Source organism: Rhinolophus sinicus, chromosome 17 (genome assembly GCF_057876585.1).
Source record: "Rhinolophus sinicus isolate RSI-liver-muscle chromosome 17, RSI-T2T, whole genome shotgun sequence".
NCBI classification, from domain to species: Eukaryota; Metazoa; Chordata; class Mammalia; order Chiroptera; family Rhinolophidae; genus Rhinolophus; species Rhinolophus sinicus.
In genome coordinates this window covers 107,108,275-107,122,083 of record NC_142517.1, presented here as the reverse complement: position 1 = coordinate 107,122,083, position 13,809 = coordinate 107,108,275, and the positions used below count along the sequence as shown (strand labels likewise).

The 13,809-nt window shown below is 39.5% G+C and overlaps 1 protein-coding gene across 1 annotated transcript in view; it reads right to left on the bottom strand.

The window, feature by feature from the left end:
- SLC9A9 (solute carrier family 9 member A9) overlaps positions 1-13,809 on the bottom strand; it is a 572,969-nt gene that overhangs the window by 372,324 nt on the left and 186,836 nt on the right. Inside the window, exon 6 of the mRNA XM_074334001.2 lies at positions 10,601-10,706. Within this exon, the coding sequence (XP_074190102.2) occupies positions 10,601-10,706 (106 nt within the window). The remainder of the gene's footprint in view (positions 1-10,600; positions 10,707-13,809) is intronic.

Sequence of the window (13,809 nt, the reverse complement as noted above, 5' to 3'; positions counted from 1 at the left end):
ATGATGGACAGAATCTATGTAACTGAGGGAGATTTTGAGATTCCAGGCTTTATCCAAAGAGCTTGGCTCAGTTTCTGTTTCCACAAATGAGCTTACAGACAGTTCTCTGATTTCCACATGGAAATGGGACTCTAGCTCCAAAACCTTTGGGTCTGCATCCTATACAAAATCATGTGGCCACTGACAGGTGTAGCTTCCCTCTCTTATTTCTCACACCTAGAGATTTTCCTTTTCTCTTCTTCAAAATCAGTTTTACATTTGGAAAATAATTTTTGCCTTTTTATATAAAGCATTCCTTTGAGTTTGTAATGACATAGGACCTATCTGCTTCATGCCAATCCACCATGTTCTGAATATTCTATTATCATAAATAATGGTAGTGTTGTTCTGGGATGCCCATCATACTTGTCCTCCAATCACTTTCTGTTAATAATAGATTCCATGCCACTGACCACCAAGATGGGGATATGATCCAGATCTGGCTAATCATGTTTCATTCCCTTGACGTACTATGAGATTGGCTTACAGGTGATGATCTGATACAAGCAAAGCCAATAAGAGTTCCTCTCTGTGGCTGATATGCAAATATTGGGAAAATTAAGGGTTATATTGAGCTAGAACAATATAAGCTTTGTGATGCCATTAGTCACCGTCTCCTGCTTTGTAGAGTAAGTTGTCTACTTGCACTGGGAAAGAATGAGGCTAGCACTCAGAGGGAATCGGGGCCAAGAAAGAACAGAGTCTCTGAGTCCTGGCATGCTCAGAGTTGGCCCAGTCCCTGGTAAATAAACCAATGGATTCCTTTGGCTTAACTACTTTGAGTTGGGTTTCTGTCACTTACATCTGACTTATTTATCAATGAATTAAAGTGCATTGGAATTGAGTAAGACACTGTCAACATGGGTTTCTATTATTTATTTATTTTTGGTAGGTCAGTGTGTTGTGCATGGCTTGACATGGAGCAAAGCAAGTTCCAAGTCATGGGGCCGAATTCCGGAGATGCAATGAGTGAATGTCAGATCTAATCTGGGAGACAAGGGACAGAGTCACAGGATAAAGCCAAGGTCAATTCTCAGTAATCTGAACACGGACACTAAGAGCTAGGGTGGGAAGAGGCCAGAGTCATAGGCAGGAAACAGGAACCAGATATCAGGAACGAGGAAAAGACAAGCCGGCCTGCAGCAGCAGAGGGGTGTGTGAAGAAAACACGGGCATTCTGACTTAAAGCTGGAGGTCAGGTGAGCTGTCTCCCAGCTGCTTCTTACAGAGGCGGGGATGGCTTCCCAGGCCTGCTACGTGATGCCACCTGGTGTCCAAAAAATGAATCGGCTCCGAATTGGCGGCCAGAACAAGGAATCCTTAAGCAAAAAGGGCCATGATTTTTTTTTTTTTTTAAATTATGTATCACAGCAGTATCTAGACAGGCATCAAAATATATGTGTTTCATGCTTATTATCAGTTTCCAAGGCAAATATCAAAGTGAATTACGTTCAGAGAGATGTGTCAAGATATAAGGAACTTGTTTTTAAGTGAAGCAGATTAGTGAGGAATATTATACTTTCTTGTTGTGATAATAGTTTCCATTTATTCTCATCAAAAGGAAACACCTTCTTATCACGTTGGTGTTTACAACTATGGGTGAAATGAGAGAAGACATAAAGCTAATGAGCATAACTAATAAGGCTTTTCAAATATTTGGAAGAAGCAACATGAAGAAGATTAAACACCCATCTTCTAGAAAAGATTTTAATGAGAGGCTTAGTAAAATGTCCCCACCTGTAGCTGAAAGGGTGTATTAATTCAGTAATTATGCGAGAGCCTTCGAAATAATTAGCTGTATGTTGTGGGGGTGAAGAAAATTATAATTTGCCTTCAAGGAGTTTGCAATCTACTTAGAAATGATGGGACAAAGAGAATAATGGGATTTCCTTAGTGATATATGTTAATAACCTATCCCCACACAGCTATTTTGGGGGTGATTGTTAAAACAAGCTTTTGTTGCACACAGGAAATCACTCTGTAACCATTATTTGCCTGTTTCAGAGAGTTGCTGCTGAGAGCAGGGCTGGGTGACTGTACCCATCCATCTACATCATCAGTGCTCAGCATTAACGCCTGGCACACAGGGCTTCTCAGTACATTTTTGTTGAACGGCTGGATGATATCTCAAGACTCCTCTTAGTGGCATTGTTCTTTGAGTCTCACAGCCATCCCATTAACTGTTCAATTTCCCTTAAGATACATGGGCTATAAGAGCTGTGGTCTTTCAAACTGTCATTCACTCTAAGTGCCAAGCTTTCACTGGTATCACACTTTAAATGGCATTTTTCTGGTAAGATCCTCTAAGCAGCATAACAATCTTATTTGAAAACAGAAAATTAGTGCTCCATGTTTCCTTCTCTTTTAATGATCAACATTGAATTTCCTTATGAGCCGTTGCTTAACAGGGAATAAAGGCGTCTAGTATGTTTTTATTGTCATACAAGAGCCAGCTGCTTAATGAGAATCTCATTTTATCTCTAAGAAAATCTGGAGGTATTTGCACACTGCGGAATTATTTCACTAGTAGATGTTTCCATACTATACTGGCAATATTTCTGTTTTCCAGAAAAATAGCTGAAAACACTTACCTTCTTTCTGCTCTTTCATGGATAAAAAAAAAATTAAACCTATGTAGAATCTGTATCTAAATGAAGATTGCCAATTATCAAGTATGCTAATGGGGGAGTCTTTGGACCAGAGTTAGTTATAAATAGTTTAATCTATTTCCAATAAGTGTATATAAGCCAAAAGAAGAAAATAAAAATCACCTCTGATCCCACCTAACACTTTGATTATGTATAAATTATATGTATAATATGTTATAATTACACACACACACACACACAAAAAAGACTGTGATTTTTTTAAAACCAGAATACATCTCACTGAATACACCATTTCAAGTTTTTCTTATTTTTTTTAAAAAAACATTGTGAATATCTTTTCACATCAATACATTTTTCTATATTTTTCAAATGACTGCATAGATTTACATGATATTAATACATTATAATTTACTTGACCAACTAGTAACTTATATACAACTTCTTGCACAAATTAATGTACCATTCTCCATGGATAAATTGTTGCAGGTGCCCTTAATTACCTCTCTGGATAAATTTCTAAAAATGAAATTGATGGATCAATAAATTCACAGATTCTAATGACTCAATAAGTATTGCCTAATTGCCTTTGTAAAAGTCTTATCACTTTTATTTCACCAGTAATATAGGAGGATTCCCATTTCCACAAACTTTGATGTATGCCAAGTATTCCCACTCAAGTTCTTTCCTGACTTCTGAAGATTTGCTAAGCATAGAAGGGTACTGCATTGTTGTTTAATTTGTTTTATTTCACTATTGGTGAAGCTGATATTATTTAGTAGGATTACTGATCATTTTTGTTTCTCCTCTTGTTCACAACCGTCTTATAGCCTTTGCCCATTAACTACTATGCTTACTTTTTTCTTATTGGTCTTTGATAACAGGAGTAATACCAGCGGCTAATATCTAACATTCATTGAGTGCCACGAGCCAGGCCCTGTTCTAGGTGTTTTATGTTTAATCCCATCCAATGAGCTAAGTGCTATTTACCATCCTTACTTTATAAACGAGGCATCTGAGGCACAGAGAGGTTAAGTAATTTATCTAAGGTAACATAACTAGTACATTTGATATAGTAAGGAGATTAATGATTCACCATGTATATTATAAAGACAATTAACCTATCAACATGTGTGTTGAAACTGCTTTTCTTGGTTCATCCTTCATCATTTAGTTTTATTTGTGGTGGTTTTTGCCTGCTAGGATTGCTTGTTGCTATTGCTATTAAATAAATTGGCTTTTCTTTTATAGTTTCTGCTTTTGCTATCTTGGTCACCTGAAGAAGAATATTTTAAATAAATATAATTAAAACATACATAAACATTCAGACAATAAAGAAGGATATCAAATAAAAAGTTAAATTATCTTTTCTCCCCTTTGCATAAACCATGGTCCTACATAGAAAAGTATCTCCCTTTTTTTATTAGTTTCTGATGTACAAAGCAACATAATAACCATTTTCCCCCGAAAATAAGACCTAACCGAAAAATAAGCCGTAGCATAATTTTTCAGGATGCTCGTAATATAAGCCTTACCCCCAAAATAAGCCCCAATTAAGATCGTCAGCGTCAGCCAGACGGATGCAGTTAGTACATCTGTTGCAACACATGATGGACGTATTGAATTATAAAATAATAATATTAGTATATAATTAAATATAAGTAAATAATATTATTGACATTAATACTTACAATAAATGATAATATAAATTATAATTAAGTATTAGTAAATACCCAAGTGGGCACCTTTGGACGAGTGGTAAACACCTATGTAAACAGATGAACTCGAGACGTATTGCTGAATGAGCAATTGGAGTACAGGCACAGTGCACGAATAACGTGCGCACTGGATAACAAATGGACGTGGTTGTGTCTAATACGAATCTTCATAATTCAATACGTCGTGTGTTATAATGGACATACTTAATGCACTCGTGTGAAATAAAGAAACATTTTCTGAATTTTGGTGCCTGCAATTTTTCGTTGCTTTTGTGTGGACCATCATTCTTAACTGTCATCGTTTTTGTTGCCACTCCTGTCTCTAAGTCTTCAATTAGCACTTGATTTAATGGTAGATTTAAAGGGAACAAGATTTTGACCCCCAGACAAGATGAATGCAAAAAGAAAGCTATTTCTTCAAGTACAAGAACAGAATTGTGGAGGACTCCCAGGGTAAGAATCGTATGGCTTTCTGCAAAGAGAAGAATGGTCAGAATGGTCCGAAAATGAGCAGAGTACGATAACCTCAGTCAACAGGTAGACAAGGGAAATGCTAAGAAGCACAAGTGTGGATCAGGTCGGCAACCATTATTTTCCGAGCTGGAAGACATCATCTGTGAACGGATTGCTGACAGGAGAGCAAAGGCTTTGGTTGTGCACAGGGCTGATATTCAAGCATTTGCCCTTGCAATGGCACCACAGTTAGAAATAGCCCCAGAAGAATTCAAAGCATCACAGCACTGGTTGGATGGCTTCCTTTAGTGATATGAACTGTCTCTAAGATCGACAACACTGTTCAAGCTGGAAGATACTGAAGTTATTAAATGTGTACTTGCATTCAAGTCCTTTGTTGATCGCATTGACTTTTCTAAATACCAATTTTCCATCATGATTGCTATGGATGAAACTGCAGTGTTTATGGGCCAAGCACCTCAAATGACAATTGATCAGAGGGGTGCCTCATCACTCTACATTCCCTCCACTGGTTACAAAAGTGCATGTATTACCTGTATTTTGGCAATTTGTCTGGATGGATGGAAAGAAAGCCCCACTTCTAATCATCACTAAAGGCAAGAAAGATAAGGTTGTATGTGTTTCAGGCATTTATGTTCTTGAAACTGAAGAAGCCTGGAGCACACAAGCAGTTATAAGGAAGTGAGTCGATTTAATGCTGCCACTTGTTTTGCAAGGTGGCCAAAGAGGTCTGCTAGTCTGGGATTCAGCCAGCACTCACCGCGCTAAAGACATGAAGAACTTCCTTGCGGAGAGAAGAATGGATCAAAAAATGATTCCCTCAGAATTGACTGCCTATCTCCAGACTCTTGATATTGCAATAAATAAGCCATTTGAGGACCATTTGTGCATGGAAATCAATGACTACATTGAAAATAGAATGGAGAGAAATCAGCGTGGAAACTTTGTGAAGCCTAGCCTGCAAGAGGTCCTGACTTGGTGAAGAATTCATGGGATAAAATCACTGCCAGCTGTGTTGCCAATGCACTACAGGCAGGCTACATGGACAAGAAGTGCTCATTGGAAAGTTCTATTGCTGGACAGGAGACATTGGGGACAACGGTTCTACAAGAAATGGAGTCGCAAGAAATTCAAGCTGGAATTCGGGGTTTGGAGAGTTATGATGATGTTACAGAAGATGACATGACTGTTTTTTAATAAATGCAGATTTTTGTACATGAATAAATGAATACATGTAGATTGTTGTACATGAATAAATGTAGATTATTGTACATGAAAAAATAAGACATCCCCTGAAAATAAGCCCTCATGCGTCTTTTGGAGCAAAAATTAATATTAAGACCCAGTCTTATTTTCGGGGAACTACGAAATTAGACATTTAAACCCCCCAAGCTACTACCCTCTGACAAGGTGCCAGATGGGCACTGGACTTATCAGGGGTATCACTTCTTAGAAAAGTATCCCATTTTAAGCATTTATGTTTTCATTTCTTCTGATGGTTGCCCTGTGACTCTAACTAGCATGCATGCACCTCCATTTCTTGATTTACCAACTCTGCATGGTAGATACTGATTTCTTACTATGAGAGATGTGGTATTTTAGTTAACTTGTCTCTTCCTTTCCTTTTCCCTTCCTCTGTTTAACTTGGATGAGAAATAACTATTTGGTTGTGAGTAACTTTATAACTTTAGGTAATATACTTCAACCTCTACTTCTTGATTTGTCAACATTAGACAGTATGCCTTAACTAAGTAGTTCATTTCTAATGGGGGAAATCACATGTAAAAATATTCTTTGGATCATGAAATGCCATATTTATGGAGGAATGTTTCACTAGAAGCAGATCTATCCTTTGTCATTTTAATGAAACTAGAGAGATCCGTGTAAGTAGAGTTAAAGTTTCCGATATAAAATATTTGATGAATTATAATAAGCATATATATATTTATATAGCATAGATTATATAGCATATAGGGCCTTTCCATCTATAGTACTTTAATTATCGCTCTGAATAATTTTCTAATGTGTATAGAACAACTGTTCTTCCATTTTAGAGATAAGGAAACAAGCATGGAGAGTTAATGGCTAAAGGAAGTCACTGTGGGGGTCTTCTAGGTTTTGTTTCTGTCCAGCATCCATCTACTTTTTCTTTTTTGTGGCATTATTACTCTAAGCAATAATCCCACTGTCCCCCAGTTTTAATTCATGTGCTTCCAAGTGGAACGGATTATACCTTTGAACTCATGAAACATGCTACTTAGACCTGTGCAGTACATTTCCCTGGCCACAGTGATCAATTAGTTCTCAGTGGGTCTGGGATAGCATCAGAATCTATAAGGTGTACTGAGATTTGGGCTGGGAATAGTGGGACAGAGATTCTCGCACTATTCTCCTGAAGAATGGCACAACCCCGGGAAGTAATGGCAGCCATCTTGTGCCCAGGTAAGGGAGCTAACTGAAGAAGATGAGTCAGGAAAGAAAGAGTCCTGCTCATTTCACTGGATCCTTTCCCGAGCCATTTCTATTTTTTACATTTTAGTTACGTTAGACAGCACAGATTCCCTTTTTGTTTAGCCGGTTTAGATTGGTTTCCTGTCTACCATAATAGCAGTTAATTAACTCACGGCAATCCTGACACCAGCTCTTTTGACTTAAATCTAGGGCTCTTTCTACTCTATCCTGCTGCCTCTCAAAGTAATGTCTTTGTTCAGGATTCCAAACTGCACATCTTTCAAGGCTTCTTCAGTACATCTTTTGCTTTTCTTCATAGCTTATTAAACAATCTTTAGAAATGCAAACTCATCATGTGGGATTCATTCATTCATGAACTAATATGCATATATGTTTGCAAATGACATTCTCTATATACGTGAGATAACAGTGTGGGTCTGAGACAAGCTAATTTCAAAACTCTTATGTTAAATAAAGTTACTTTCCTTTTAAGACGAACGATTCTGGATCATTTTAAGCCATAGGGACACCACCCACCACCTGATGCTGTGTAAGAGTTGTGGTTATCAAATTCAATTATAAATAGTTGTCTGAAAACCAGAGAGTACTACCATTTAAATTTTTTAAAATTCTCAAAGTGAAGAGGATGGTTTTTAAACAAGGAGGTTTGCTGGTGTAAGGTGGGAAGGTGAATGAAAGTGTGTGGCCATTCTCAAAGAGTTCTGGAGGCATTGCCACGGGCCAGAGTGGCAGATGATTGGGGTTCATTATTGTACTTGATTTCATATCAAAATGCACAGTTTTTCTTCTCCATGGTATAAGAAGAGCTCTATCACTATTCCTAATCTTAAAAATAAAAATAAAAAATAATTAAAAATAAAAATTAAAAAAAACCCTCAAACGTGAAACTAAAAAGGAAAACCACAAAAGAGGTTTTCATTGGGTCTTTTAATATGTATTTAATAGACTCTGTCTTCAAAAAGTTACTACCTAGAGGCAAATACACATGTAAACCCAAGATTGTGCTACTGTGGTGGAAAGGAATTGATGGAGGTACAGTGCGTGGTGACGTAGCGGCTCAGCTTGTGGGCTAGCAAGCCTGAAGGAGGAGACAGGGGACAAGGGGAAAGGCTCCATGAGACCGAAACAGAAGCTGGGAGGAGTGAACTGTGTGTGCAAAGGCAGGAAGGTACCATCCAGAGTTGTTTCAGGCCGCGATGAGTGTGAAGGGAGAGAAAAGGAGAGGCAAATACTTGAACTTGTAGTCTGAAACTCCTGGAACACATTTAAATGCTTTTTAGATAGGGTTTTTCCAAGGGAACTAGAAAGTAGATGCAAGAGAGTGCCAGGATGGGGCACTAAAAGGACAGGAAATATGTATGTGTAAGCAGATGTATACAAAGAGATTATCACATGTGCTATAAACTAAGTTTAAGAAGCAAGTGAGCAAGCAAGAAAAGGGAAGAGTACGACACATGGGGAGCCACACTAAGTGAAAGAAATGGTCAGTACCAGCCAGCTCTGGGGGACACAGCCCAGACCGCCGAGAGCGTAATTCACCCACTCATGGGAGGGAGGCTCTGTCGTGGTCCAAATGCACTGGCGGAAGACAGAACCCACAGATTCGAATGTGTAGATGTTTTCGTGAGTGCCAAGTATTCCTAATTTAGGATTTTTGTTTTAAAGGTGGACCTCATTAGGGTTCCTCTACACAATACTGAATTGCCAAAGCTGGGGAGCACATGATTTTGGCTAATCTGGCAAGCGTCTCCTGCCTAGGAAGGAAGAGATGCTGCATGGGTAGTGGAGCGGAAAAGGCACTTCCAGCAATAACTCCAAATGGACCTGAGGCGATACTAAATAAACTGGTTTAAAAGGCTGCCAGACTTGTGTTCAACCAACAGCATCAACATCCATCGTTGGGGTCTGCATTTTGAACAGAAAATTACTGTGAATGGAAGTGCTGCAAGTGGAAAACCAAACTGTCCCTCCGGTGTAGCTGCCCGATGCTCTCTCAACCCATTTGTGCTTTAGGGGTTTTGCTCTTGCTTTGCCCCTTATACCTTGGCAGCTCAGGAAGTAAAAATAAAGGACTGGAAAGATTTAAAAAAAAAAATTACTCCAAATGTTCCTTTAATATTTGTGTTTTTTTGGACAGGGATTCCTGACATCCTAAGTAACTGTTTATGGGGTTTCTTTAAAAGCATCCTTTAGCATTTGTGAATCTGCCATAGCTGTTGCTCTTAATTTGCTCTTGCTGATTTTTCTCCTATACTGCAGGAAAGGCATTTCTCGGTGGACAGGTGAAATATAAGTTTATTTGGAGACTCTTGCTTGAAAGTTGCTGAATTCATCATCTTTGGGGGTGGCAGCCTTAAGAAGTATCAGCTGGCAGAAAAAAGAGTAGTGTGGCTCCCTTGTTTCCAACTGCCCTCTGTGAGATGTGACTTTAAAAAACTCTTTGTTACTTCACAGTACATTCTCAAATGCATTTGAGGTAATTAACACTCTGAATCGAATCCTGTTGTCACATTCAATTATCAGAGAGCTATTTTCCTTAGGGTATTTGACAATTGTCCAAAATGTTGGTCTTAATCTAAAACCCAAAGGAGACCTCTGACATAGTGAGAGCTGCCAAAGTGGCACTTATTAAATATAAATGGTGAGTGTCTGAAGAGGAGGTGAGGAAAGAGCATGAGTTCTCATGGTGAAAGAGAATTCTTCCAAGATGAAGGGAAAATTACATTAGCTCTTAGCTGAAGCTCCATCAGTTTCACTTGTCAAGTGATGATTTAAAGACACATGTGCTCCTGTAATGTATTGCATTTGCACTGAGAAATAAAAACAGTATTCTGACTCTCAAGTTCTAGCTCCAGTTTGCCAAACTTACTATACATATAATGGTTTCTATTAGTCTGTTATCTAGAAAATGATTTGTATAAGGAAATAATTAAGTGAAATTGATTTGAAGTAAAGAAATCTCATTTATGTGCATTTTAGGAACCCTAAGTGAATCAGCTAAACATGTGTCCATCCATGTAGAAAAAAATAAATAAATCAATGTACCCTCTAGGTAGTATCTTGTAATATGCTGGAAACATGAAACCCATTAATACTGTTTGAAATTAGGTGCCTAATGAATTGTACACACTCTTGGAGATTTTCTGTGGTAACAATTCCTTAAAAGCTAGTAATTGCCTATATCTCTAGGACATAAGACAAAAGATGCTATTAAAGCTACTAGGAATTATCACCAAGTGGAAAGCATATTTCACAGGGTCAAAGGGAAATCGATCAAATTCTGGTACTTACTATGTAAGGACTATGGCCACTGCATCATTCAGCACACTCTCTCCAAATAAGAGTGTGTACAGGTCAGGGTCCACGTGCAGCTCGTGGAAGATGGCCAGCACGGTCACTAGGGAAACACAGAATGCGAGTTAGCTCGGACACAGCTGTGCACCTGTCCTGGGCTGTGCTCACCTCTAAACGGCATCCATCACATACTCATCTCAAACCCATCCTCTATACCCACATCGGACCTTTATTCAAAAAAAAAAGAAAACCCTGCTTAGTGATTTCTCTGGGCTCCCAACTTACAGAGAAAGTGTGAGCTCCTTGGTACATGTCTCCTGCAATCTGCACCCTCTGCCTTGTCCTTTGCCACCTCCCCCGAGCCACACTAAATTTACCATAACTTCCCAAACAAATTGTGTCATTTTTTAACTACCTCTGCATTTTGGTTCCCTTTACCAGGGCAGGAATTTCTTTCCCATCCATGTGCTGCCATTCTTCCCATTCCTTAAACACACACACACACACACACACACACACACACACACACACACACACACCTTCTTGCTACAAAAAATACTGTATTCAATCTTTAGAAGCATCTCAAGTGTTTCCCCAGCCCTGATCCCTCAGCAGGGACCTGGCTCAGTCCTTTTTGATCCCAGCATTTGGATCATTGGATCCAATCACAGAACAGAAGAGACTGTGAGCTCCCTGGGCATAGGGCACGTCTTTGCAGCACAGGGTACTTGACAAATGCCCGGTAAAGTATTTGATGCATGAATGACTAAGTGAATGAATGAATGAATTTTTTGCAGTGGCCTACTCCTGTGAAGGGAGAGGTAGTTGGCACGCTGTGAAGACCACACTCATCTGTAGAGATGGACTCAGTGTTCCTAAGAGCAAGACCTAAGGACTTGTTTCGGGTGGCCTGCTGCATGGTTATTCTATGCCAATACCTGTGTGGCACATCTGTGCGTACATCAGGACAGCACATCAGAACACTGATTATTTGCGTTCATCAAATCTATTCAGGGTCTTGATGTTTGAAACAGTTATGCGAGGTGTGACCAGCAATCGTTAGGAAAATGATCCATTGAGGTGATTGCCAAAGGGAGAAAAGGGTAGTTGAAAATGATACTGATGGCAAATTTTTAAGGCAGAGTGGGCATCATCTTAAGTTCTGTTCTTTCCTTTCCTATTTTATGGACTGAAAAGGTAATAACTACATTGTGTAAAAGAATGTTATGGGGGAAAATACTGAGTTTAAATGTTTTGTAAGTGGGGTCGAGAAGTTTGGTGCTTGTCCTGCTGCACTGGGGAGCCATGGAAGGTTTTTCAGTCAGAAGAGTGACACTATCTGATTTGAATTTTGAAAATAAAGCTCAGGCATCAGGGCCGAGCGCAGAATGGCTGTGTGGCTGACGGCTTCCCTAAATGCCCCAGGAAGCGAGAAGTTGAACACAGACAGCAGGCGTCCTCGATTCCTGCACATCCTGCACATTTCTCCCCAAATCCTGCGCATCCGAACCCTGACTTCTGAGAGGTCAATGACACAGTGCTTTGTGCTTGACTTATTTGTTGGTTCTCATCCTCTCTGTGTGTCACTAGCCCTTAGCACAGCGCTAGGATATAATAAGCCTTTAATGAGTGAAGGAATAAAAGATAATGTTGGGTAGGGTAAAGTAGAGGACATAGCACCCCAAAGATATTTAGGAGGGAAAATTCGTGGGTCTGGGTGCTTGAGAGACAGCAAAGAGTGACTCTGGGTTTCAATCCTGGGCAATTGGTAGACGGCGCTGCATAAGAGAAATTAGTTTATAGACAGGACAATCTAGTAAGTTTGGTTTCGGACAAACTAACTTAAATAGGCAGGTAGAATTTCAAGTATAAATTTCATTAAGAAACACTGGAAATAAAAGGCTGGAACTGTAGAGAGTTAGGGCAGAAGGAAGAATTTGGAGGCGATAAACATATAAATGGAACATAAAGCCACAAGAGCGGCTGAGATTGCCTGGGCAAAGTATATAGAAAGAGAAGAGAGCTCCTGAGAGACACTTGAAGGACACTTACAACTAAGGGGTGTGTGGAGAAAAAGAAGCATGAAATACACATGTGATATAGTTGCTGAACTTGACCTAAAGTATGAACAAGTTGGCTGGAAACCATATCCGTCCTGAATTTCTAGAAATATATTTTATGTACTAAAAATTATCCTAGAAGAAGGAATATTAATTAAGCTCAAGAAGTAGATTTGGGGTAGCAGAGACTATAGAAATAAAATGTCATGAATTGGCATGGCAATTAGCCAGATTCCATTTTATCAGGCAGAGAATCAATTTCATGATTCTAGCAGAATAAGTCCTTACTCATGACAGGCAAAATGACAGAGACGGGCTCTCTACCAGTGTGTCGTTGTTCACATGTGTTACATACAGCTCTTAGCCTTTGCAGTTGTGGGAGAGGTAGAAATGACCACTGCCAAGTACTCTCTTTCTCGTTTTTAGAGAGAGTCAAGACCTTGCATCGAATCAAAATAAATCGGCTTCAGTTGGGTGTTGTGGGGCAGAGGGCGGTCAATCAATAGCAGTTTCCTTTTGCTAGGGTGCTGTGTATAGAACTACAGTATTCTTAACCTAGAGAATTCTAGCATGGCAGCTCTGTTGTTGACTTCAGTCTCTGTGGTTGCTTATTTGTATTTCCAAGCTCTAAAGATGACTCCAGCAGAGGTTTCCTAGGCTCACAGATAGAGGTGTAAGGCCCTGGTTTCTTGCCCCACCTCCCATGATGCAGTCCATTCTGTGCTGGGATGTGCTCTGCTTCTTTCCAGTGGGAACTTTGGGCCTTTGGAGGGAAAGAACTTTTAATTAAATATTCAGTTTTCCTCAAAACTGTTCTGACATTCCCACAATTCCTTTGGCATAAAGAACCAAACTCCACTTCATAAACATTACCCCATACAAAAAGAAAGCTATTAATTTGCATGTTCCTGTCTTCCCTGTGAAGAAATGGAATAGCTTCAAAATGAAGCCAGGTGTGGGGACAGAGTCCCAGAGAACAGTTTCCAGGCTCTCGGCCTCCGTGGGGAGGTGCTGGCTCCGGTAGTGAATGACCATCAACTGTGATTGGTTGGCCGTCAGCATCAGCAGTAACCGGTTAGTCAATTGGCTACTGATGTAAATGCGGGGCTGCATTGATTGGTTGGTTGGTTGGCAGGCAGAGAAGTG